General features: G+C 43.9%; 1 protein-coding gene across 1 annotated transcript in view; it reads right to left on the reverse strand.

Annotated features, from left to right (window-relative positions):
- Nucleotides 1-27,263, reverse strand: part of KNDC1 (kinase non-catalytic C-lobe domain containing 1) — a 575,645-nt gene that overhangs the window by 417,865 nt on the left and 130,517 nt on the right. Inside the window, exons 4-5 of the mRNA XM_085606188.1 lie at nucleotides 23,224-23,370; nucleotides 4,397-4,514 (exon numbers count right to left, since the gene is read on the reverse strand). Of these exons, the coding sequence (XP_085462314.1) occupies nucleotides 4,397-4,514; nucleotides 23,224-23,370 (265 nt within the window). The remainder of the gene's footprint in view (nucleotides 1-4,396; nucleotides 4,515-23,223; nucleotides 23,371-27,263) is intronic.

Raw genomic sequence — 27,263 nt, forward strand, 5'->3', positions numbered from 1 at the left:
TCCCCATATACAAAAAGGGCAATAAATAATTACCCGGGATTTATAGACCTTTTAGAAGATCATGGGTCGGCTGGTCTTGAATAAAATCCAGGATTGGATCAGTACTAATGATATCTTATCTCCCTTCCAGGCTGGTTTTCGGGCATGCACTAGTACCATCGACGAAACCTTTCGTTTCACATTATTATACTGGAAGACAGTGGTATTGAAAAAAGGTACCCTGTATGCAGCCTTTGTAGATTTAAAATCAGCTTTTGACCTTGTTTCTCGTAATAAACTTTGGAGAGTTTTACAGGACTTAGGGATGCCCCATGCATTATTATCACTCATCGCTAGACTTCACCAGGATACATATGCAAAAATCAGATGGGGTGGTCAGGGACAGGTTACCCCTTCATTTGGTGTGGAAAGAGGAGTGAGACAGGGTTGTGTGATGGCCCCAACCCTGTTTTCCATTTTTATAAACGGGGTAGTAAAGTTCTTGGAAGATATCCCAACGGACGCTCCAAAATTGGCGGGCGTAAGAATACCAATTCTTATGTTCGCCGATGACACGCTATTACTAGCAAAAACACCGAGCGGCTTGCAGCGTGCCCTGTCTCTTTTTGAGGAATTTTGCATTTTCCGGGGACTTGAAATAAATGTCTCTAAAACAAAATATATGACATTTAATGCCCATAGATCGTTCGGCGGAACAATGCTGCTAAATAAACGCCCGCTGGAACAGGTAAAAGAATATACTTATCTTGGGGTTGTCATCCAGAGGGACATGAAATGGGGCAAACAAATGGACATGGCCACACTAAAACATAGACAACTAGCTGGAACATTATTATCTGAGTTTAAGGCATCTTTTATGAAACCAGTTACCCCAGCTTTGATGATTTATAACATGAAAATTACTAGTGCCGTTCTTTATGGAGCAGAGCTATGGGGCAATAGAAACTTATCCAAATTGTCCATTGCAGAAAACTGTTTCCTGCGAAAACTGACTAGTCTCCCACAAAGCACTCCCATATTGCCTTTATTAAGCGATCTAGGAATTAAGGCTTTGGCCGATAGTGCCAGACTGCGTCCTCTAATGTTTTGGCGAAGAATCTGGACAACTCCAGAATTGTCCTCGTATGTTGAGGGCTTCAAAGATTTAATTAGAGTTGACCAATTTAGAAAAATCAAATGGCTACCGAACTTGAGGTTGATGCTTGAAAATATTGGCATGGTCGATCTTTGGGAGAACCCAGGACAAATACAGTTTCCTTCGAAAATGCAATTAAAGGAAAGGTACTGGGGTTGGGTAGAAGCCAGCACCTTCAGGAATAGTGACCCATCGACACTGACAGGTCAATTCCTCATGGCAAAACCAAGTAAAAGGCTAGAAACGTATTGTGATACAATCACCAAGCCTCATGATAGAAAGCTTCTGTTCCAATTAAGAGCTGGCTCACTACCCGTCAAGTCTTTTATTGCAAACTGGGGCAATTCAGTTGATACATCGTGCCCCCTTTGCCATGCATCCTGGGAGTGTCTGTCCCATTTATTATTTGTGTGTCCTGCTTACGCCATTCCTAGGAGTATTTGGCTGGTCCCTATTTGCCGACTTTTGGGTACTAGAAAAGCAGAGGTTGCTCTTAGACTGATAAGCACTGAAACTTGGCTTCCTCTTCTTCTAGCTATAGCCAAGTATCTTGGCTGGGCATGGATAATACGAATGAAGGTGGTGGCGCCCTGCTAAACTTATGTATGCAACTTAGATATGATTGTGAAATTGCTTTTGCTCCCATTTGCACTTTGCTCTATTTGCTACCCTTCCAATCTGTATATATTGCTCTGTTACCATTTGCACTTTGTATTATAGCCGGATAATGAGCTTATGATTTTTATTCCTGTTGTTTTTATATTGTTTTATGGTCTTTTTAACGTAAGAAAATGTTTTGCCTACCAATTTTTATCATATTGGCCTTTTATTGTGTATTGTACTGTGCTTTTATGACATATTTTCGAATAAAGCTTTCTATGATGATGATGATGAAAAACAACAAGCGCGCGCGCATCGCGCAAAAAGTAAAAAAAAAAAAAATGTTGGCAAAAGGGAAAGCGTTTCCCTTGTGGGAGCGAGCAGCGCCAGGAGCGATAGTTGCTAACACATGGTGCCAAAGCTCGCTCCCGCAAGGGAATCGCCAAACTTGCTTGCGTTGCCATTGAAAGCAATGCAACGCGTGCACGTTTTTAGGGCGAAAAGCTAACCAATTCCAAAAGGTCTTTTTCCTATGCAGCGTTGCGTAGGCTCGACCTAAAAACCGATTATAAAACCTGTTTTATTATTGTTTTATTTTCCTTGTGCCCAGTCTTGGGGGTGGGGCCACAGTGACAACAGGCACTGAGGGGAGTGGTATGAGCACTCCCTTCAATGCACATGACAGGTTGGCTGACCATCTCAGGCCGGCCAAACTATGGAAACTGAGGAAGACACCGTCTTTTCAATCGTTGCATCACAGAGACCCCAGCTGAGAGCACAGAAATCCAATCCCTCCACCACATGTGGGCAGCACATGACTTACCATGCAAGAGGAGCTCAGGAGTGAGAGCTGTTTGCTGCTGACTCCCCGCGCAGGCCTGGAGCAGTGTGAGTGCCAGCAGTCGTGGCACTTGCTGGAAAGCTGCAAGCCTCCTCACAGCTGGCACAGGTAAGACTGGTTATGGGCCTATTGAACCTTTAGGAGAACTCGTTGCTAAGGGGGCTGTTGCATCAAGACACCTTTAACTATTGTATGAGATGTCAAGACCTACCAGTTAGCATTCCCTGGATGCAGCCACTAGTGAATGTGGGATATCCCCTACCACATCACAAAGTTCGGTTGGTAGAGTGAGTTGCTAGCGAAACACTAGAGCCCTGACCTTAAGGGTGAATGTGTTATTATTTATATATGTCCTAACATTACTTAGAATGTGTAGAGTTACAAATAAAATACTTCTTTGTATTCTAAAATTAAATATTTGACTGGAAATTGTTTTGCTGTCTGCTCTTTGAGTTTTTGAGTTGTGTTCACTGACCTTTATTCATACTTCCTCTTACCACAGGAGTCTTTGACTGCTAGACCAAAGCACCACTCAGAGTCATGTGCAGAAGGGGTACTTGGCCTAGTGCTCAGGATCAATAGGAGGCTGGGACATCAGGAATAAAAGGCCTCAACCCCTACGGTTGGGACTAGTAGCCCCTGTGCACCAAGTGGCTCTATCAATGGGGTCTGACAACAACTCAGTATAAAAACCTGGGTTCGGATTAATAAAGTTAGAAAAACATAAGTCAAGTTTGTAAATGGACCGCTATATATATATGTGTATGTGTGTGTGTGTGTGAGAGAGAGAGAGAAAAAAAAGAATTTGAAGAAGAAAAACAAGAAATGTAATTAAAGGTTTTCTTAATTTGTGTTCTATTTGTCCTAATAGGAGCAGAAGAGGAGGATGGATGGAGAACAGCCGGAGTAGACAACAGGAAAGAGGTAAGTAGGAATGGGAATCAAAACAAAGTAAGTGATTAAAAAAGGGAATGGTAACAACAGCATGGGCTGTGAGTCTGGGGATGGAAGGGGAGCACGTAAGGTGGTGAGAGAGACATGGGACTTCACAAGATTATAAGGTAAAGAGATGGGAAGCAGCGGGAGTTGTAAGCCTCCCTGAGTAAAACCTTTCAATAACGGGAAAGAAAATGCGAAAGGAGACTTCAGAGGATATCACACAAAAGAAAAACAACAAAATGATAAAGGTGAAAGGAAAAGGTTGTGTAAGAGGACCGAAATCAGGGGAAGGGAAAAACAGGGGGATTCTGAGTATATCTCTTTTCAAATGGCTTACCACTCCAATCGATAATTTTCGATCGATCATTTTTCAATAGTTTGTGATCGGATTTCGGTCATAAAACATTGATACATGTCTTATTGATTCAGCATTTGGTATGGCCACCTACAACACTCCCCAACTCCTAAATTGGGATTAGTACATTAAAAAGCATTTTTGCTGCCACAAACTCTTACTAGAAGTGTTTACAGCCATAACAATGTTTTTATGTCTCGTCCTAGGGCTTCAACAGACAACTTAAGCTGTTCGTAGCCGAGGCCAAAAAATATAGGCCAGAATGCAATCTATGTAATCTATAGGAAATAAACAACTAGGAAATCCTTCAGGCTAGAACCATTAGCCTGAGTAATACCATTCAAGGCATCAATCTTCAAAATCTGCAAATATGTAGCCGTATTTGTTATTACTATTGAAAGCATTTTAAACAAAAATAAAATTGAAGGCTTTATAACAGAATTCTTACTTTAGCATCTTCACTGAATGATAACATTTTACATAGATTTCGATATTTCATAATTAAGTCATCACTAAATCGTTTTACCTTGAAAGGCAGCCACAGATTCAATGGAAAGCACTCTTCTTCCAATAGCAGAGAGACTTCGACAAATGTTCAAGGATGAAGAATAATCCATTTGTTCTTCACATAATGAGATGACGCTCTATGTAAAGAATTGATGCGTTAAAATCATAACATTGTTGATAAATGACATCAAATTTCCCAAAATTCCTCAAAACATTAGGCCATTTGACCATTGTTCCATTACAAGCATAGAGAAAGAGGAAATGTAACCCGGAAACAGGAAGAGTGGTGGTGGGGTCAGGATGGTGGTGGGGTGAGGATGGTTAGTGAGGAAATGGGCACATGCCCTAATATTTGGTTCTGCGTCATCCTTATTTTTGGTTCTGGGACTTGTCGTAGCCTTGCAAGATAATTACTAGAAGGAAAGTGTGTCTGCTTCACTGGTTAGGACGTTTGTGGGCGTGATTGATGGGTTGCACATCCAATTGTTTATCTGGATGGCAAGACCAGGATGAGAGCTTGTCTTACAGTTATTTTCATAGCTCTATGTTGATTCACAGGTATTGCGGCCAGAGACCCTTTATGCAGATTACACTTATACAATTATTAATTAAATTCCAGTCAGTGATAGTGTTGCATGTTTTCCTGATTACTGAAATAAAATAAAGTCAAGGGAAGATTTTCATGTTAACTGTTGATTGGATTTTGTAGCAGCTCGAATTATCAGAATTGTGATTTTCCACTGCTCATGTATGCCCACATTTTTGGCATGAAGGTGGCGTTGACAGGAAGGGCAATGATATGGCCAATGAAGATAGCTTTGGGGATTTTTATAAGTACCATGGACGGAGATATATAGCAGAAGGCAAACAGGGCTGTAAAGAGAAGACAGCTTGAGCAACAGTTGTGGCTCCTATGGGTTCCTATGAGTGGAAATAAGGGCTATCGTAATGTATGTGACTGCTTGGGGTTCTTTGCATAGTTTGTATCTGCGGTAAGAGTTGGTGGCAGCTACTCCCCGCTGGGCGCCGAGCACGAACATTCTGTTAATGTAACTCGCTTTTGCAGAGGCTAATAATTGTTTTAAACGCACATTGTGCAGTGACACTGAGCTGAAGCTCGCTTTTTTTTTTTAAATAATTGAAACTGTTGTTGTGTATATGTTGTTTTTAGATTCACCCTGAAAATAAGAGCACATACTTGCACTCACCAGTGACATTCTTTGTGAGCCGTGGACTGTTTCCGCGTAGTTTAGAGGCAACCGGCATCCTAGCCAATTGCGGTTGTCGAGGGCGGGACAGGGGCGGCACCTGACGGAGTGTCGAGCGGTTAGCGCTCTAGACCTCCGCTTCCTGGAGAGTATTTAGCCACTCGGAGGCCCCCAGCGCGCAGCGATGGCGTGCAGGGTAGGCGCCTTTGACTGCGCCAAAGACGAGCCTAAGACCAGCCCGTCTGTGCCCGTCCGGGCCAGGCCGGGTCACGGGGCAGGAAACGCTAGTCCGGGTAAGATCACTGTGGATCAGTTAAGGTCTATGCGCCCAAGTAGCAATAGTAAATGCTCTGTCCTAAAGCCTTCCCTAACGGGTATACAAGTATGTCCTCACTGTACATTTGCTCTTACAAATGTTCAGCCCTACCCAGAGGTATCACACAAACCTAAGCCATCAACTCAAACCTCTGTTTTAAATTCTCGCACATTCACATTCTACACTGTGAATTGTAGATCACTGCCTCAACATAAAGCTGATATCTACCACCTCCTAGCTGAAGAAAAACCTTGTGCGCTATTTCTAACAGAGACCTGGTTGCATGATGGTGCAGGTCCCGATGTAGCCGCTGCCTTACCCTCTAACTATGCCATTGTTAGAGTAGACAGAGATAAACAAGTAGGAGGGGGTATCGCTGTGATCTTAAACAGGGATTTTAATTGTGATTTTGAAACAGTAAATATTCCTGGATGTGAAGCAGCTTTTTTTAAAATTTCATTGAATCCAAATTTTATGTTTTCTGGATTTCTAATTTATCGTCCTCCGGGAAACAGCAGTGGTTGGGCTGCGAACTTGGCTAATTTCATTTCGCCTTACTTTCTGAATGCCCAAAACTTGACCATACTGGGGGATTTAAATCTTCATTTGGATGACAAATCTAATAGCATAGCTGTTAACCTGTTAGAGGACTTTAATACTTTGAATATGTCTCTACGAAATGAGGGTCCCACTCATAAAGCTGGGCATCTGTTAGACCCCATTATTTCTAGTGTACAGGAGCTAAAATGGCTGAAAACAGACCCTATTTGTTGGTCGGACCATTTTTTAACGCTTTTTAGTATTACTCTTGAACAATTTAATTCGCCAGGCTCTGCTTGCCCTCCAATTTTTATGAGAAATTGGAAAAAGCTAGATCTAACTGAGTTACAGAACGCGTTACAGGCATCCCTCCCTGTTCTGGGTGCTGATATGGAAAGAAATGCGCTGGAAACCCACACTTGGCTAGAGAGAGCAGTTGACATCTGTCTGCCCGCTACCAGGTGTAGAGGGAATGTCCATCGTCCCCCGGCCCCCTGGTATACGGAAGTACTGAAACTAGAAAAAACCAAGTGTAAGGGACTTGAGAGGAAATGGCGCAAACAGTATGATCCTCTTAAAAAGGAAGCATATCGTAAGGCCAGAAACCTCTATCACACGGCCTGTGCTAGAGCTAAAGCATCCTATGTAACAGAGACCATTAATACTGCTGCCAATAAAGCACGGACCCTTTTTAACACAGTTAAAGAATTAGCCGGAGCTAATTCTATGGCAGTTGCACGTCCCCTGACCCCTCAAAAATGTCAAGACCTTGCCACATATTTTGTGGAAAAGATCGAGACTATTCTTGCCAACATTAATGTTCCGGGGAGGGATGACAGGAAAGTTCCTCCCTTAGAAAGCCTACCAGGAAATCGGCTTGTCTCCTGGCCATCCATCTCCCTGGACACCTTGAAATCTTTAGCCACTTCTATCAAGTCGGGCTCTCCATGTGACCCTCTCCCAATTAATATTCTGAGCCAACTGGACGACAGTGCTTTGGGGATTATTGCCGAGACATTAAACGCCTCCATTCATCTGGCAACCGTCCCAGCGTCCTGGAAGCGCGCCATGGTCAGCCCTCTGCTGAAAAAGCCGTCAGCTGATCCAGAGGTACTGGCCAACTATCGTCCGATTTCCCTGCTGCCAGCATTCTCAAAAATACTGGAGAAGCACATCCATGGTGTACTTTCAACTTACACAGAGAATAACAACCTACTCCATTTTTCCCAATCGGGTTTTAGGGCAGGCCACTCCACCGAATCTGCCCTCCTGGGAGTCACGGAGAAGATCAGGGGACTTTTGGACGACGGGCAAACGGTTGCTCTTGTTCTGCTTGATTTAAGCGCAGCCTTCGACACCATCTCACACAACAGACTGCTTGTCAGGCTGAGTGAGGATGGTGTCGGAGGGGCAGCGCTGGACTGGATTAGATCTTACTTGAGCAACAGGACGTTTCAGATCTCGTCCTCACAGGCCCAGTCGGACATTTTTCTGTCACCCCACGGTGTGCCTCAGGGCTCAATTTTGAGCCCGCTATTTTTCAATCTGTATCTCCGCCCCCTCGCCGATTTGGCAGAGCGGGTAGGTCTAGAACTTATGACCTATGCGGACGATTCGCAGATTATTTTTTCCCTTACTAACTCAGAATCTTCATCCCCCTCTGTGCTGAAACTAGGCCTTCAGGAAATTTTCAGCTGGATGTCTACGAACCAGCTAAAGCTCAATGGGGAGAAGACAGAGATTCTTCTCCTGGGGAAAAATAAAGATCTGTGGCAGGATACCCATTGGCCACCATCTTTGGGCGCCTTCCCCACCCCGGCTACCCAAGCTAGAAATTTGGGGGTGTGCATTGATGATTCATTATCAATGAAACAGCAGGCCAACAAAGTGGCTGGTGTCTGCTTCACGATCCTTAAATGGCTGCGGAAGATTATCTGGATGCTGCCTGTGGATACCCAGAAGACCGTAGTCAATGCATTAATTACATCTAGGCTTGACTATGGTAACATCTTATACCTGGGTTCCAATCTAGCCGTGATCAGGAGATTGCAGCTGGTCCAGAACTCCGCAGCCAGGTTGCTGTGCAAGATTCCTAGGACAGCAAGGATCTCGAAGCATCTGAGGAACCTGCATTGGTTGAGGGTAGAGAACCGAGTTCGGTTCAAAGCCTTGACATACATGTTCAAGATCAGGGCAGGAACTGCACCAAAATACCTGCAAAAATTGGTTAGGCCCCATGTTCCTACACGCAATCTCCGTTCTTTAAATGGAGCAAATTTCGTGGTTCCCAGGTTCAAACTGGCCCGAATGGGGGGGAAATCTTTCTCCCATCTGGGACCAGTTCTTTGGAATTCCCTCCCCTTAGCCTTACGGAAGGAGGAGAATTTTGCCAGTTTTAAGAAAAACGTTAAAACTTGGCTTTTTAATAAATAATTGTGGTCCTTGACAGTTACTGCCTCTATGTTTTGACCTCTTAGTCCTGGCGCCGGGAAACCCTTTGTGGGTATCTGTGCGCATTACAAATGCAAAAAATAAATAAATAAATAAATAAATTAGATACAGGTTATATGTGCATACACCTCTGCTTGAATGTGCGTCTGTACTTCCCAAATCAAATCATAACAAGCCATGACTCATCTCCTTTCCCTAGGATTAAAATGAACAATACGCTTGCTTGTCTAAGTAAACTGTCTCAATGTGGTTACCTTTGATTAAACAGAGAGTGAATCAGATAATCTCTTCCTCGGAGTGGTGTACTAAATACAAGATTGCAATACCTAACGAGCAACTACAGCCGTGAATTAACAGATAATTCAATGTATAAAGAAGAGCAAGATCAGCCAGATATTAAACTGCTGAAAAGTAAACGAAAAAATGGGATTTATGGTTACTGTACGGCATGTTCGCATTATTTAAAACCATTTACAAGCTTGCAGTAGACTTAAAAAAGGCAAGAACACTAATTGTCTTGCTACATTTGATGCCATAATAAAAGTGGAGGTCATGAATCACATTTATTTCCAGATAATTTTCGAATATCAACTTACCTTGAATGGTCAATTAAAATATTTTATTCTAGGATTTGTGATCTGTGAAGGATGTTACTCCTTCTTCCGCGAAATACTGGTTTACGATCAGTTCAGTTGAGGTGAAGAGATATAAACATGTGTGTGACCATTAGCCTTAATCAGTTGCTCTTAACCTTTTGACTTCTGTGGACCCCCACTGAATCAATAGAAGCCTGCCAGGTCTATCTAAGCAGTCTCTATGATTTGAACCTCAAGACCTTTCAGAAATAAGTATACATCAAACAAATTCACAAATTATGAAATCTTTTATTTAGTTCACAAACATTTACAGGGAAGATTAGAGCTTTTCAAAATTAAATTTGAGTTCTATAAATAATGTGGTATGCTAGACTCCAGCATATTATTTAGCTTTTTGGGTTCCTGCATGTTCTCCTTTTGTTGGTGCACATCAGTGCTTCAATTGAAGCCACCAGTCATCCATAATAAGTGTTGCTTGCTGTACTTGCATTGCACCCTCAATCAATTAAGGTACTAACGTACTTTTAGCCTCCATTTTGAAATGCCTTCACATTTACAGAGTTCACATACATATACTTTATTAATTAGCTGAATTTATAAAATTGTGGTATTAGTTGAGGTGGGGTGAAACCCTAAAGTCGCTGAATTAACCTGAGTTGAAACCTCTGGTAGCAGTGACACAGAGCAGACAGGCTTAACTTAGAGGTAATGTGTAAAGTATTTATGCAGTACCAAAACAGTAATACAGTGAAAACACAACACAAGAAAAATCCAAAACCAGCATAGAAAAATTGAGTAAATGTAACATATAAAAAGACAGTAAAATGACAAAATCCAAGAAGGGATGCCAGAGTTATGAGCTTTTGAAGTTTAAAGTTAAATAGTACCAAAAACAATAAAGCATCAACCTCAGTCATCTAATTATGCTTGACCGGGCCCTAAGCACAAGTTAAGGACAATTGCAAAGGAGCACGGGTAGGATACAGAAATCAGGTTCTACCAGGTCAGATGTTTTACCTTCGGACTTGGCCTTTGAAATGGAAGTAAAATATCGTCTGTGGGGCAAGGCGGCAGGCTGTGACCGAAGAGGGCTCCCTATCATCGGATAATCACTAGATAATATCTCAGTGAAGCAGTTAGCTTTCAGTGGAAAAGCCCAGGGAGAGAGAAATTTGAAGTTCACACTCAGAGAAGGTCCCTCGCTGGCCGGATACTTTTGGTGGCTTCGCCCAGTGAAGATTCCAACCTTTGGACTCAGTAATATTTTTAGAGTTCAGATTCTTCTAGCATGGTAAGGCTACAGGATGTTGCTGAAGAGGGCTTCATGAGGCCGGATAACGTCTCTGCAAGGTCCTTCTGAATTGGATTTGCTGCTGGGGAAAAACTCAGTGGGAGCAACCTGAATCTTTGGCCCAGCGGCAATACACCTTCAGCAGATGGGCTTGGTATGTTGGTCCCAGTCCTCCTGAGGCCTTTGGAGCTGTAAGAAATTGGGTAATTGACGGAAGAGGGTGGAAACAGTTCTCGGGCAACAACCACAATCCTTGTCCAGGTGAACCACAAAAGTCACTTAATAAACCTTTCGTAGCTGGGCACAAAAGCAGTCAGTTTTAACTTGGAGGCAATGTGTAACGTATTTATGCACACAACAAACATATTGTAAAAACACAACCCAATAGATATCCCACACCAATGTAGAAAGATAAAGTACAAATAAAATGAGACCAAAACAACAAAAATATAATCAGTTGAACAGGGATATGCAATTTTGAACTTTCAAGTAAACATTGCACCAAGAAGCAGAAATCGCTAACTGTGGGCATCTGGTCGCGCTAGACCAGGACAAAGTCACAAGTTCAGGCCAACCATGATGAAGTGCAGGCCAGATACAGGGACCAGGTTAGCCCCACTGAAATAATTACTTTCTCAAGTCCGGCACACAGAGTTCAAAACTTCAGGATATCACAGGAGGAGCTCCACTGATGCCAGACAGTGATCAGGACCTGGGGAGGTAACTCTTGGGTATCAGGAAAGCACTCCAGCAGAGGCCAGCAGGGCTCAGGCAAGTCCAGCAGGGCTTGTTGCAGCAGGTAAGCTGGGCAGTTGCAAGGAGGCCTCTGAAGTGTGTTGTGTCCCTGTAACACAGAACAGTAAGTCAGCCATCTGATTCTTGGAGTCACTTAGGTTAGACTTGGATGACGGGAACAGTTCTGGTCTCAGATAGAAAATCAGGCCTTAAGTAGCAGGGCAGTCATCTAGGGAGCAAGGCAGGCCCAAACAGCAGGGCAGACCTCTGGGAAACAAGACAGTCCTTCTTATGTAATGTCCATGGGTCCAGGAATGCACTGACGAGTGGTTTAGGAGATCCAAAATGTATACCTGGTGCCACCATTTGAGCAGGGGGAAACTTCTACTCCATCCCGCTATCTGGTTCTGGAAAGTTCCTTTGTTCCCCTGCCCAGGCTCCAAGAGGTCTAGGGTGACAAAAGGCAGGTGTATTGCTTTTTTAATGTTTGTTGGAGGCAGCCCTTTAAAAGTGGGGCAGGAAACACCTCGGCCCTTCCCGTCCTGGCAGGGTTGCCCGCTTCTGCTACACCCAGGTCCCACTGTTCACTGTCTGGGTCCAACACGTATTGCTGATGGGGGAATAATTAACAGGCCCAGGCAGCTAGAAACTCATAGAAGGCCTCAGAAAGTTTAGGGCAAGAAGAGGCCAACTTTCTCCAAATGGCATGATCAAAATTGTAATCTAAAATCCGACTTTACCGCTAAAGAAGGATTTTATTTTACAATTCATTTGAGTCCAAACATGAGAGTTCCGCCTGCTCCTGATCAAAGTTAGCCCTCATTAAATTCAATTAGGTAACCCAATGTTATCTTATGAGAGAGAAAAACAAATTTAGGAGTTTTTCACTACCTGGACATGTAAAACTGAAAAGCACATGTCCCAATTTTAAATGCACCCTGCCCTTTGGGCTCTTTAGAGCCTAATTTAGGGGTGGCTATGTATAACAAGCATTTGTAATGCAATAGGTCTCACATTTGCGAGAGTTAGAGCTATTGGCATTGTAAATTAAATGTCTTTTCCCCATGTGTTTTGGTTTGGATGAAGTTGATGTAAGTGGTTTGGAGTGGAATTAGAGGGGCTGTATTGGAATTGTTAGTTGTGGAATTTTATGGTATGTAGTGAATTTGTGCAGCGGATTTATGTATCACCTCTTTGGAAAATAGATAGAGGTGAGAGATGCACAGAATAGATAAAAATGAAGTGGTGAATGAACTCCAGATAGAAGAGCAGAAAGAGTGAGTGAGAAAGAAGGGGAGAGCAGGCCACAGACACATAGAGTGTGGGTTTGAGGGATGTATATGTTGAAAAGGCACTAGAAAGAAACTGTGCTTGAAGACCTGAAGTGAACCAATATGAGAGAGGTGGGAAGAGTGTGTGAGAGAGCGAGAGAGAGGTGTGAGAGAGCGTATGAAAGAGAGAGGGATGAGTCGAAAGGGCAACAAGTGGGGTAGAGGCGGGAGGTGAGCTCGTGCACAGCGCAAAGAGGTACAGGAAGGTAACATGTGTGAGTAGGGAGTATAAAAAGGAGAGAGGGAGTGTGAGGAAGGGATGAGAGGGGGCAGTGTAATTGTGAGATGAGATGGGGTAGTGGGAGTGTGAGGGAGAGATAAGAAGGGCAGTGGGTGTGTGAGGGAGAGATGATAGGTTTGATAGAAATGTGAGGTAGAGATGGGTTGTATTGGAATTGTTTGTTGTGGGATTGTGGTGTGTGGAATTGTGTGGTGTGGAGTTGTGTAGTCAAAATATGTGGTATGGTGTCTTTTTGAATTATGTGGATAGTAATTAAGTGGTATTAACTATTGTTGAAATTATGTTGAGTGTGATTGTGTGTGATGGAGTTAATTATGTGTAATGGTATTGTGAGTTGAGGAGTGGCATGTTGTGGATTTGAATTATGTGGTGTGTTGTGGAAATTTGTGTTGTGCATTGGGGGCTTAATAGGTATTCTGAATGATGCGAAAGCATGAGTCGACCTGCATTCCGAATTTGGAGGGCAACAAAGAAGGCAAATAAGCAAATCAGAAACTGACAGATGTTTTCATGACAAAACTCAACCCATCAGACATTGAGGTAGGCCACCGTTAATGCATTAGGACAGGGCGTCATGGATTACCCCACAGCCCCACCCTGCACTTCATATTCCCGAGGGGGCCCTTTCGACCTCAACTTGTGTTTGCTGTAATCAGTGTGAAGAACAGACACTGTCCCTTAAACAATCTGGTGTTTAGTGCGCAGAACTCTGACTTGAAGAATATCTCAATGCTTGAATGCTTAATAAAACAAGTGCACCTGATTTCTAGAGCGCATACACAATGAGTGCAAGCAGAGTGCGAGGAGCAAAGGAAAACAGGAACAAAATGCGAATTTTTAGGCAGCAATCATTAGTGCAAGTCTCCAGTTGAGGTTTAAGATCACTGCTTTTCATGTTTTAGACAGTTAGCAGACCTAACGATCCACAGCAAGAACCACGAAGGAAATGTTAATACACATGTACCAGGTCGACTTTTGATGAGCATGTAATTAAGACCATATCCGTAACCGAACATTGTGAGGTATACAGGCAGAGGGAAAAGAATTATGGGCAGAGTTCAGAGAGTCATATGCACTAAATATAAACTGTGTAAACAAAGGCCATAGAGACGCTTAACAGTGTTGTGGAAATAATTATCAAAGGTTCACGGACTCCCAAAGTGACCAAAATGCTGAGAGATAAAGTATAGCATCCGTAAAGTGGGTGCCAGGCTAATTAAGTAAAACAAAACACAACCTTCTCACATTCTTTGTCTGAAACCGGCACCAGAATGGAGTCACATATGTGCTATTAAAGTAGAGATTGTGCCTACTTTCTTTTTAAAAGAGGAATTTTAAATAGATGACCCAAAAGATTAGCATGGCAGTAAAGATTGCTGTGCTAGGGCTGGGCATGAAATGCATGGAGCTGGGGGCACAGAGTGTGCAGAATTGCCCATAGAGTTGGGCACCGTGCAGGAAGAAGGGGATCCCAGACCGTGCGCTGACTCTTCCAACAGGGGCGTGCAGCTGGGAGCGCAGAGTGTGCAGAACTGACCCTGGAGGTGAGCATTGCGTTGGAAGCAGGGACTCACGGACCGTCCCTCGACTACTCTGACAGGGGCGTGCAGCTGGGAGCGCAGAGTGTGCAGAACTGACCCTGGAGGTGAGCATTGCGTTGGAAGCAGGGACTCACGGACCGTCCCTCGACTACTCTGACAGGGGCTTGCAGTTGGGGACGCAGAGTGTGCAGAACTGACCCTGGAGGTGAGCATGGCATTGGAAGTAGGGGCTCATGGACCGTCCCTCGATTACTCTGACAGGGGCGTGCAGCTGGGAGTGCAGAGTGTGCAGAACTGCCCCTGGAGGTGAGCATGGCGTTGGAAGCAGGGGCTCACGGACCGTCCCTCGACTACTCTGACAGGGGCTTGCAGTTGGGGACGCAGAGTGAGGAGAACTGCCCCTAGAGGTGGGCACAGCGCTGGATGCAAGGGTTCCTGGACCGCACTTTGACCCTGACCGGGACTTGCAGCAGATCATGGAGGGAGTAGGCACCAGGTGGCCATGGATCCGGGGTCTGTACAGAGGCAGCGGAGCTGTGTGCAGAGTGTGTTTGAGACCAAGCGCAAGGTGGAAGGGAGAGAGTGCTTGAAAAATATGATTGTGCAAAATTAACCTGTAAAGATATGACTTAATTGAAACACAACCTACGAAATAAAAGTTAAAAAAACAACATTACTTTCCATTGCCTCTGCCCCGGTCTGTAGCACTAGTGGCGCCCAGTGCAGCAATAATTTTTGGTGCCCCCATGCCCTATGACCACCTCCTTGGATTCTCTCACTTCCACCAGGCAAAAGTGCTGCTAATCTCTCCAATCATAGGTTATCGTTACAGTGACCCCCTCTGAGGTCAGCGTCCACTTCACAGGCCAGAGCCCAAGTACGGCCGCACCGGTCGCACTGCCCTAAAGCCGGCCCTGGTTGTCTGTCAGCCATACCTTCACTGTAGGCACAGTAGTACATGCCTGCCTTGGCCTGGGGGAACTACTGAGTGTGTGATGATCGGAAAGCACTGAAGTCGGTGCCTGACTATGCCGCGGGGGGCCTGCTGAGTGCACGCTCGATTGGAGCATATGAATGCTTTTTTAAGCATACGCAGTATGAATCCCTTTTCCAGGCAAAAATTATTTAAACTCCACCTAAAAAACTATAACACTACCTTTTCCAGCAATGAAAAAAATTAACTCCATGAAGCCCAGCATACATGAACGGTGTGTCTACAAGCTGTTGTTGTGAAATCAAGAGGTGAAGATAGCATTGCGGTCTGGAAGCATACAGCAGTGAGGCATGGCATGAGCAGCGCTCATGAAAAGTGCCCCTAAAGGAATAATAAATAATAAAAGAAGCAGCAACGGGCAGAAAGTGATGGGTGGAAAAGCGACGGTGGAAAGCAACAATTAAAAAAAAAAAAGGGTTCTCGCGAAACAGAAAAGCACAGCAAGTGTAAGGACACTGTATTTGGCCGGTGCTCCTCTTTGGGAAAACGGAAGTAATGTATCAGTTAGGAGGCAGCAAAGAAGAGCGACACTGGACTGACCAATGATACGCCAAAGGCAGTAGCAAAGTCCTTTATTTAATGAAATAGGTCTTGCATACAGCGCAAGCACCCTACCTAACTTCTATATCTCAAAGTGTGACTGGACTTATTGCATGATTTTCTCTTATAATGATATCTCAAGTTTGGAGTGCTCAGGATTTAACTAGACTTCATCCATGCAGTGGGAGAGGGACAGGGAAATGCTTCTTGATGATGTAAGCTGTGATACTATTATATATGTTGATGCATGACCTGACTGTTTGGTGTTTTACACTGATTCTCAAAACGAGATTTATCACAAAAAAAAAATATTTTACCAGTCCAAATTGGCAGGTAAAAACTGCACTATAGGCTGCAATGGCAGGCCTGGGACATGTTTTAAAAGGATACTTTTAGTTGGTGGCACAATAAGTATGGCTGACCACTAGTAGCATTTATTTTACAGGGCCTGTACCATCTACGAGGGACATGCAAGTAAATTAAATGTACCAATCAGCTGTACGTCCATTTTTACTATGCTTAACAGAAAGCACAATCACTTAAGCACTGGTTAGCAGTGGTAAAGTGCACAGACCCCTAATGCCAACAAAAATACATTTCAGCAAAGAGGAGGGGAGATGGAAAAATGTTTGGGAGAAGACTACACGCAGGCTACCCGATCTAACAGGAGCAAAACGTTTCAAAGTCCCAGGTTTCAAGATAAGTTATGTGGAGTACACTTTGACACCAGCCAAGTGTCCCGGAGCTTGAGGACAACACTTGTGGCTCAAAGCTCACTTCAGAAGAGGCAAGCAGAAAGGTCCAAAGCAGGCCCAGTTAGAGCTGGCAGGTGCATAAAATGCCTCTTGTATCTTGTGGTATCATTATAGCTTGAGCTGGAGGTCACCTTTATGACCCTTGGAGTCCACTTATTTGTCCTGACTACAAGAGGGAGAACAGATCCAATCTTCTGGGCTCCTCTCAGGTCACAGACTGCAGGTCCAGTTATCTTCTATTTTTCACAGGTTCAGAAGGTGTTCTGAGAAAGGTACTGTGGGTGCCACATTTATGCCTGGTACCAGCTTGTGAGTGGGGAGACTCATGGCCCATTCTTAATCAATCATGTAAAAGTTCACAGAGGCTACCCTACCCACTTGTGTGGATTTCCTGGGTGCCCTACTGCCCCAAGATAGTCAACCCTTTGTTCCTTTGTGCAGAGCCTATGTATGCACCCCAGAGGTGGGGCCAGGGAAATGAGCAATCCTTCCTCCTTGGTCACGGTAAACCAGTTCTGAGGGCAGATCCTCTGCCACCAAATTGGTTCCTGAATACTGGGGGGACAAAGAAGGGCCCTGACCAGGTGTAAGCTAACATATACCAGTGACTATGTGGGCTTCTTTGAAGTTAATCAAGTTCTTAGGCTAAGCCCATATGGTCATCCTGCCAGAGGAGCAGAACATTACCCCATACTCAAGACCTTTGTCCCACCTCTAGGTACGGGTTCACACCTCATCAAGGGGGCTACTCAGCTCCTGTGAGACAGTTAGAGCTCATACAAATGGGCCTCCAATGGCTTTATGCAAGCAAAATGTAACTTTTTAAAAGTACCCTTTCCAAAATATTTATTACAAATACAACTTTACCAGTGAATTGGGCTTGTAATCCATATTTCAAAAACTCCTGCTTTTTATACAGAGATGCCATTATTACATATATTATTGCATCCCAATGCCGTCCAAAGGATCAGCCAACCCTGCTTCAGTGAAAATAGCTTTTGGCACCTTTCCGCTGTAAGGACATGTTTCACATTAAACCTTTACATGCCCTGCTTTAAATACCATGCACCCTGCCTTATGGGCAGTAAAACTTAATAATACGGTCTAAACCTTATTTCCTGTCAAAAGAAGTTATTCTGACTGGTCGGATTTTCAGTTTAAAACTCTACAGCCAGGATGGAAGGACTGCAGTAATGGTTGCACTGTCATTGTGGTGGATGGCACAATGGATGCCATAGCCCACTTGTAACATTTAACTTACAGAACCTGGGTACACTTTTGAACCGTATACTAGGGACTTATAGGTAAGTTTAATATGTCATTCAGGGGTATGCCACTCTCATCATGTTGAAACCGGGACTACAGGCACTTTCACCAGTTTAAAGCGGGCGTAAATGCAGAGATTTACAGCCAGAAAAACAGTTACGTCAAAATTCTGTGGGTACACCACGCAAACCATGGTCATTTCCAACCCTACCATTATTTTATTTTCTAAACAGTTGCAGACCCCCTGAGTAGTTGTCTTGGACCCCAGGTTATGAACTACTGGTCTAAAGCATTCATGGGCGGGAACCCTACAAACTGCATTTCAACACCATCTTCCATCTCTTGCTGCTGTCCCAACTTTGCCACGGCTTTTCCACTTTGTATTCTTCTTTATAGTTGTAAATGAACAGTCAATGGTGCTGCATTTTGAGCTGCTAAGGTGTGTCATTGTTCAACATGAGGTTATTGGTTTCCTACTTCCTGAGCTTTCAAAGTTGCGCTTTGCTATGACCAACCCCTAAAGTCACCAAGCTTTCAAACTTCTGGCATCTTTAGGAAATAAAATCATCCACCCATTTGTGATTTCACCATAAATCAGAATTTCATGTCACACAATACACAAATCAGCTTTGTTGAATAACCTTAGATGGAGTTATACCCAACCAACACATCTATCCTCTAGGATAGAATCTCGATTCTCACACCCTTCTACCCACAAATGTTCAAGGTAACACAATATATATTAGAATTCAGAATAGAATGAAGGAATTCATAGTTTCTCCACAATGATTTAATAATGATCCCCTACTTATAGAACAGGGTAGATGGAATAATGCTGGAAGTAACTGAGGACCAGATGTACATAGATTTGGCTTTGCAAAGACTAAATAGTGAATTTTTGCGATTTGCTATTTGGTAACCGCAAACACTCATGTACAAATGTGTCTTTGACACATTTAGCAATTCCCAGTTGGTCGCAAATAGACTTACATCATTAATATGCATTAGGTAGGTCTCAGTTCGCGACCTATTGGGAATCACTAAATTCACAGGGATGGTGGCCTGCTGGGGACAGCAGTGACTGTTTTTTAAAATGCAGCCCGTTTCCCTTGAAAGAAAACGGATTGTGTTTCAAAAAGAAAAATTAAAAGTTTTCTGACCATTTTTTCAGAGTAGGCACTTGTCCATGGGACCACTTCCTGCTCTTAAAAAACGTTCTTAAAAACATTCACAAAGAGGAAGGGGGTTCTTTGGGACCCCTGTCCATTTGCGAATAGGTTACCACCTACTGGATGTTTTGTGACCACATTTCGGTCGCAAAGCATTCACACATACTATTGCGATTCAGTACTAAGAAGGGACGCCCTTAACATGCCCCTTCCAAATACTGAATCGCAAACCCATTTTGCAATTCTGTAATACGTTACTGAATCGTGAATTAGGGCTTTGTACATTATAAAAATGCTCTTTTCCGGTTGCAATCGTGCCATTTCAGCAAATCAGGCCGTTAGCGACCTAAGAAAGCTTCAGCAAAAAGTATCCATATATTTCTAATTGTAACCAAGCCTCCCATCGTCATTTATAGTGAGGCAGCTCACTATGATTTCTCGTTCCATGGAGTGCATTTTTTAGGTCTCGCCTGGCTATCGCGTAACTGCACGCCACACACTGCTGCATGCCGCTGCATGCCACACACTGCTGCACGCCACACACTGCTGCACGCCACACACTGCTGCACGCCGCATGCTGCTGCACGCCGCACACTGCTGCACGCCGCACACTGCTGCACGCCGCACACTGCTACACGAAACACTGCTGCACGCCACACACTGCTGCATGACACACACTGCTGCAGGCCGCACAATGCTACACGAAACACTGCTGAACGCCACACACTGCTGCACAGCACACACTGCTGCACGCCGCACACTGCTGCACGCCACACACTGCTGCACACTGCTGCATTACTCACTGCTGCATGCTGCATGACACTGCTGCATGCCGCACACTGCTGCACGCCGCACTCTGCTGCATACCGCACAATGCTGCACGCCGCACACTACTGCACGCCGCTGCACGCCACAAAGTGCTGCATGCCTCACACTGCTACACGAAACACTGCTGCACGCCACACACTGCTGCACGCCACACACTGCTGCACGCCGCACACTGCTGCATGCCGCGCACTGCTGCACGCCTCACACTGCTGCACGCCACACACTGCTGCACGCCGCACACTGCTGCACACCGCACACTGCTGCACGCCGCTGCACGCCACACAGTGCTGCATGCCTCACACTGCTACACGAAACACTGCTGCACGCCACACACTGCTGCATGCCACACACTGTTGCACGCCACACACTGCTGCACGCCGCACACTGCTGCATGCCGCACACTGCTGCATGCCGCACACTGCTGCACGCCTCACACTGCTGCACGCCGCACACTGCTGCACGCCGCACACTGCTGCATGCCGCACACTGCTGCACTCCACACACTGCTTTGATGCGACTTTATGCTACTGACATTGTAAATGACAATGCCTTTTATTTGTTTTAAAACCAAAACATAAATAAAAGGCATTGTAATTTTACAATGCCAATAGCTCAAACTCTTATAAATGCGAGACCTATTGCATTGCAAGTGCTTGTTTATTTACTCTTAGAAATGGGTGCTTATGTCACCTGGCAAAAGCAGAATAAACTTGAAGAGGCATTCCATTGCCATGACCCTCACAGAAATGTCAAACAAGCCTGTTGGATATAGGTTATTTTCTATGTGGTAGACTCTACAGTGTGTCCCCAGAACAGTGATGAATACATTGTGTTTTTGTGGAAATATTCGGAATTGCTTTCATATACCTATTTACCATAATTATCCTCACTGGTTAAATTGCAAGCAGAACATTCACTGGTATCTTGTCCCAAAGTCTTGTTAGATATTAGCTGATAAACATGCGAAATACATCTAACATTCCTCTAATGTCATGAAAAGGTTTCCTTCCACAGTGTTCGATTTGTAGCCTCCGTTGCACCCCGTTGTGTCATTTCAACATGGGCAACCCTTGGCTGCTCCGAGCTGCTAACGCTGACATTGTGCATCAGTGTGGACAACCAACAGCTAAACCGCTCATGATCCAGAGAGTCAAACTATTTCTGTCACATCAAATCCTCTTTGTATCTTCTAATTGATGAAAGAAGGGTGCAGTGATAGGGACATTTCTGGGATCTAGGGACTAGGGCTCAATGTGTGGTAATGAATAATATGCTCTTCTTAATTCGATGAGGTTTATTTGCATGTTATAAAATCAATACTGCTCTCTGAGTTGAACTGCATTGTTTGTGCTATTGGAATGACAAGGGTCTGAGCAACATCAGAGAGTTCTGCTCTGTGTACTTTCTTCTTTGTTTTTCCTGAATCTTCTACCCAGGGAGCCTCGACCCATTTGTCTGCTGGTCTAATTGAGAAAGGAAAAGGCGGAGCTAGCTAATCAGCACACCGTTTATTTCCCTAAAGGTTTATAGAATGAATACTACTGCTGAAACAGTGGGTCAAGGTGTCAATGTCTGTATTTCGTATTTATTTCCTCTCCCCTTGCTTGGTTCCACGGTAGCGCTACAGCTCCCACCCGTGTTGAGTGCACACAGGCAGGCTCCACTGTAAGGCAGCTGGTAGGTAGTGACGTCATACATGCTGGAGATGATAACCCTTCATTGCTTTGAGCCTCAAAAGTGTCTGCCGGGAGCGGTGACTTCAATGCAACACGACAGCAGAATGCTGCTGGTGCTTGGATGGCCCTTGTATGTGCACGGATTACACTGTAATATTGTGGGTGAATGAAAGGCTGCCCCTCGGCACTCATTCTTCCCTGGCTTGCTATGCCTTCTGGGCATGGAGTCCTGGCAGAACGAATGATCTATTAAGGTGTGGGAGGTGCATGCACCTGTTTACAGAGGATGCATCATTCACTGAACTGTTTTACCAGTTTGTTTTTTTACTTCTAACCTAGAGGTCACACAGAGATCTCAGCAATTAATTTACCCACTGAGCTACGTTACTCAAAATACAAATCTCTGACATAAGCTCTGTATATAATGATCGCCAACAGATGCAATGCATTCAGTCCTTGCAGGCCTCTGTGTGATAGTGCTTGTAAACACCGCAGCCTCGCCCGCTGCAGGCGCAAAGAAGGTTAAATGCCTGCATAAGTCATATATCCCCTTTCTAAAGACACACAGCTAGGAAGTATGCACAGATATATGGCAGGCCCAAAGCTTATGCCCACACCTTTGTGTTGCTGTCCCAGTCCGCTTGTTTCAAATATCCCCCAAAAAGCAAAATTGATATTTTTCCTGCTCCCCACCTCTTGGGGCCAGCAAAGGTGTCATGTCTTAGTACTCTACGAAAAACATCAACAAGTGGAAATGCCTCTGTACATTGTCCATTGTTTGAGATTGGGCTGCTAAAATTTTTTTTTTTATCTCATAATGTTTTTTGGAAAATCAAATAACTCCAGCTCGTTTTTAATGCACCAAAATGCATGATCAGTAATAACTGCTCATTTTCAGACGTTTGGAAAACACCCACTGTAACTCACAAAAAAAACCACGACCACAGAAGACCCTATTTTTGGTTCGTAGCACATCTCCGTGGACCAGGTTGTCTTTGTATAGTAGGTATTATATCAGGCAATGTTCGGCCATTATTTTTGGAACTCAATAAAAAAGGGGAAAAAAGCAATGTTTGCCCATAGAGGCTCCCAGGTCAGTGAGCATTTAAGCATAAGTGTTGACCTTCCTTTTAGATAGCAGGTTACCAGGTGCCTCAAAAGGGTAACTTATGGACCTTGCAAGTGTACTTTCGCGATAAGATAAAAAAGCTACTTACTGATGGAATGAAGGAATAAGAGGGCGCCTAGTTTCACATTTCTAACCGACCAAAGGTGATTAGTGCAAGCTATTTTCCTAGAAAACCTTGTTCACTCAACCACTAATACTTTTAGGAGTCTTTCAAAGATATTTGCAGAATATTTCTGTACCTCAATATCCGGCCTGTTTGAAGGGGTCGGGTCTTGCATGTGTTCCAACAGAATCCATACATTACGACTGATCTCTGGTTCCACCTCCGGATCCACCACAAATTCAATCGCTGCCTGGAGTGTGGCGCCTAAAGAATACACGTGGGCCTGCAGAAAAAAAAACATATGTTGGCATTTATAACAATGTACTATAAAACACAAGGATACAACTAGGGCGGAGCATGAACATTCCAGGCACGGGAAACTCCGATGAACGATTTCTTTAATTAGATAGTAAAAAGTCAGTCTTTCCAGTGAGACACATTTCCATCCCTGTATTCGTTCCCTCTACCATGAAAAACACAACAGACCGCTTTTGAATTGTTGCGGGAACTCGGCATTGATAATTCAGCGCCTGACCCTACTGACATCTTTGGGTTCAGTAATTCCAAGAAGCAGAATTAGGAGACTATTAGAAGTTTTCCCCTGAGAAATAGGAAGAATATTGGTGTTATGTATCCATTACTTCATATAATTCTGACAGTCTTGGCACGTGTCCACACACACTCGAAAAGCGTCTAATGAATTCCCCCAGGGAGCTGCATTCCTGCATTCCATGTAAACCCGAATCGAGCTGAAACCCCAAATCACTATTAGAGCAAAACTTGGAATGAGGGTTAAGGTGTTATACTCTAGTCCTAAAATACCAGGCAATGTGGAAACAGCAGCTTTAGAAAAAACAAGCTCCAGAAATGTTTGAGAATGGAAATTGGGGTTGTATAAAATGTACTCTTTTAATTATTTCACTACCAAAACATGAAATCAATACTTTCAGCCGGTGGCTCTAAGCAACCCGTTCATGGCCAAGTTAATCACAGGATAGAGGTCCATCAGCAGGTTGATCAAGGGGAACATTTCCATGAACAATTTCTTAAGAAGTACTATGCCATGGGAAAATGGCTCAGACCCCATACAATCTGCAACAATTACAGCTGATTATTAGCGACCCACCAATTTACATGACATAGGATGTCCCAATGGCATGGGACTTAATGAGACGAAGTTATAATATGAGGCATAATAATATTGTTAGATATATTAATATAAATACAACTATTATTATTGATAACCAGCATCCATACTCAAAATTATTATCATTATTTTGTATCTTACTACATATCAGCCAATGACAGCGACTGTGTGAAACTTGTGTAAAACTATTTCATTGACAACAAACATGCTGGGTCTCTTTTTCCAGTTAATAAGCAACTTTAAGCATGTTTGGTACGGAAAGAGCAGAACAAAAAAAATGGAACAAATTATGTAGTTGATCAGTAAATACACTTTGTGAATAATTGTGTCGCTGTCAGGAATCCGGCCTGGAGGGTTTTCGGACCCAATTATAACAACTGGGGTCTTCTACCATTGATGTCCCATGGACCCTGTACTACTGAGCCTTTATCTGGGAGCCAAATGCCCCTTTTTACCACCTCACTCTCCAGGCAGCGAGGTAGAGCAGTTCAAGGGTTACTTAGGAGAGGTGCTGTGGGCTAGAGGCTCAAAACTCAGCAAAGCAATAAACAACACCTAACAAATCGCTGCCCTATCCTTATTATTAAAAGGAAAGGTACTTTAAGGCGCACTACTAAATGCTACACAGAAATTAACAAATATATACAAAAAACGGCATGTGTAAATAGCTACGGTGAGACCCTCTGAAGGACATCACTTCTGAGAAGGGGTGCAAACAAATGAAAGGTTCTAAAGATCCGGTAACCGCGTAGCAGTGCCCTTAACCGCCTGTTCTGGAGCCATCATTAATGGTCTGTGCATCACAATGTCCTGAACCCTAAAACCACAATACCTCCATATGCCTAGCATTACAGGAGGGGTGCATTTGTTAAAAGTCAGGCTTACTAGCTTTGTCAGGATATCATCACACTCCTAGTAACAAAGGTCAATACACCTCAGACTCATAAATAAATATTCTATAGCTGTTATTTTCCAATTAGAAATCTTTATTCCGTATTTGCTCATACAAATTTCCTGTGGCCTTTGAGTGTAGTGTAGGAAGGGTACCATGGGCCTTCATTCAAACAAATAAAATAGGCCCCCTTATATAATAGAGAAGAACAATAATTTTGGTGCAGTGAGTTCACGTGACAGTGCATGTAATAAAACGCCTGTAAGTTTCTGTTTCCGTGGGGAATTTTCAAAGATGGGGTATCTTCCAGGTTTCACATTTAGCTACCACACCAAAGAAACACATTCAAAATCAATATTCTGTATGTGTGTGTTCTTTTCTTACTGCTGCAAATGAAACAAAAAGTGGTACAGAGGAATAGATGCCAGCAGGAGTAAATTCGATAGGCTAGTCTATTCCTGGACTGGATGTATGGGGCACAGATAAAACCCCTGGTAGGGTGAGGTCCAGAGGACTCCTTTTATGCATGGATGGATGGAGCACTCACCAGCAGTGGTGGCTCCTCCGCTAAGGCGGAAGAGCATCACCCCACTGCTCCTTGAGCAGTGCTAAATAAAAATAAAATGATAATAACAATAAGTTATTATCATTATATTTTTCTTTGCTCCAGCCGGGTCAGGCGGGGTGGGGTTGGCTCACCGCAGAAGGAGCAGGAGTGGTTTGCACTCCGTCCCTTCGTGAGTATGACGGCTCCACTGGGCCTCTAGGGCTGGCCAAACCCTCATGCGCACTTGGCATGTTCTCCATTGGGCTGTGTTGCACAGCCCTGTGGAGAACAAGCCCAGCCTCCCCAGGCACAGCCTGAGCGGCCAAGCAGGACACTCAGACCAATCACGACGCTGATCAGGCAGCGTCGTGATTGGCTGGGAGAGTCCGGAAGCCTGGGTGCTTCAGGTGCTGCCAGCAGACGGAGGATAGGCGTGCGTCGGCAGCTGCAGCAGCGGAGAAGGTCCGTTTATGTTTTATTTATTTTTTCACCACCTCCAGCCCCCCTCCCCCACCCCCATTCAGAGGCAGCCGACACTGCTCACCAGCTTTCCAGCTTGTCAAATAGTCCAGGGTAGCAAGTGCTATATAAATGCAAACCTTTTCCCTCTTCTATCCCTCCACTATCCTTCTCAATCCAAATAATAGACTAACATATCCACCCCTGAAATTACTTTCATATTTTACTACACCAATTCACCACTAATCCTTTACGGGTTCCCAAAAAGTGTTTCTATGCCTCGTCAGTGGTAGTAAACGCTAAATAAATGCAATTATAATACAATTAATTAAGTAGTATCATAATCCCACACCAGACACTGGTTGGTGTTCATTGTATTAGAATACTGATTCTTTAAAAAAACACCTACATAGAATAACAGAGTTATTTGCCTAGGTTCTAATGGAACATATTAGGTATGCATTTAGAAAATTGTGAAAGTCCTGAACACATCAAATAGTACAAAATTAGTGCATATGAAGCTAAATTTTGTAAGGACTCAGGAAGTTAAAAATACAGTTTTTAACAACCTACAGTTAAACATGCGGTGCACTGTCAAGTTACCCCATAGTCCACTAGTCATTGCCACTAGCTGCCCACATTATGCCAGCATATGGAGAGATAATACCACTTAGATTTTAGACTTTGAAATCGTTTCCCCTGGTAATCAGTTATTGATAAGCCAGGCACCGTATTCACAAGCCCAGATACCAAGCCAGGTAGTTCCCACCATATAAACACACACAAAAGGTCTCTCTCAGATAGACCTATGTACACACAATAGAACGTATTCATCCACGCATGCAGACACATACTCACAATCATGCAAACCCCTACACATAAACAGAAATGCAGAGGTTAACGAACACAAAAGCACATAAGCCCAAATACACTGCCATTCACAGTCTTTGAAATGTCACATCCTCACCGAAGCTACTTGCCATTCAAAAGCACAGTAGCTTTTCCCATGTGCCAACTCCCTCTATACGTCCTCTTGTTTTAGGTTTTTGTGCTGTTCTCCTTTTTGATAATGTTATGTTAAGGCGATTTCTAGAGCGCACGATTACCCGAAGGTGTCCTGGCGCTGTACAG

The sequence above is a fragment of the Triturus cristatus genome, chromosome 1_2 (assembly GCF_964204655.1).
Source record: "Triturus cristatus chromosome 1_2, aTriCri1.1, whole genome shotgun sequence".
In the NCBI taxonomy this organism is placed as follows: Eukaryota; Metazoa; Chordata; class Amphibia; order Caudata; family Salamandridae; genus Triturus; species Triturus cristatus.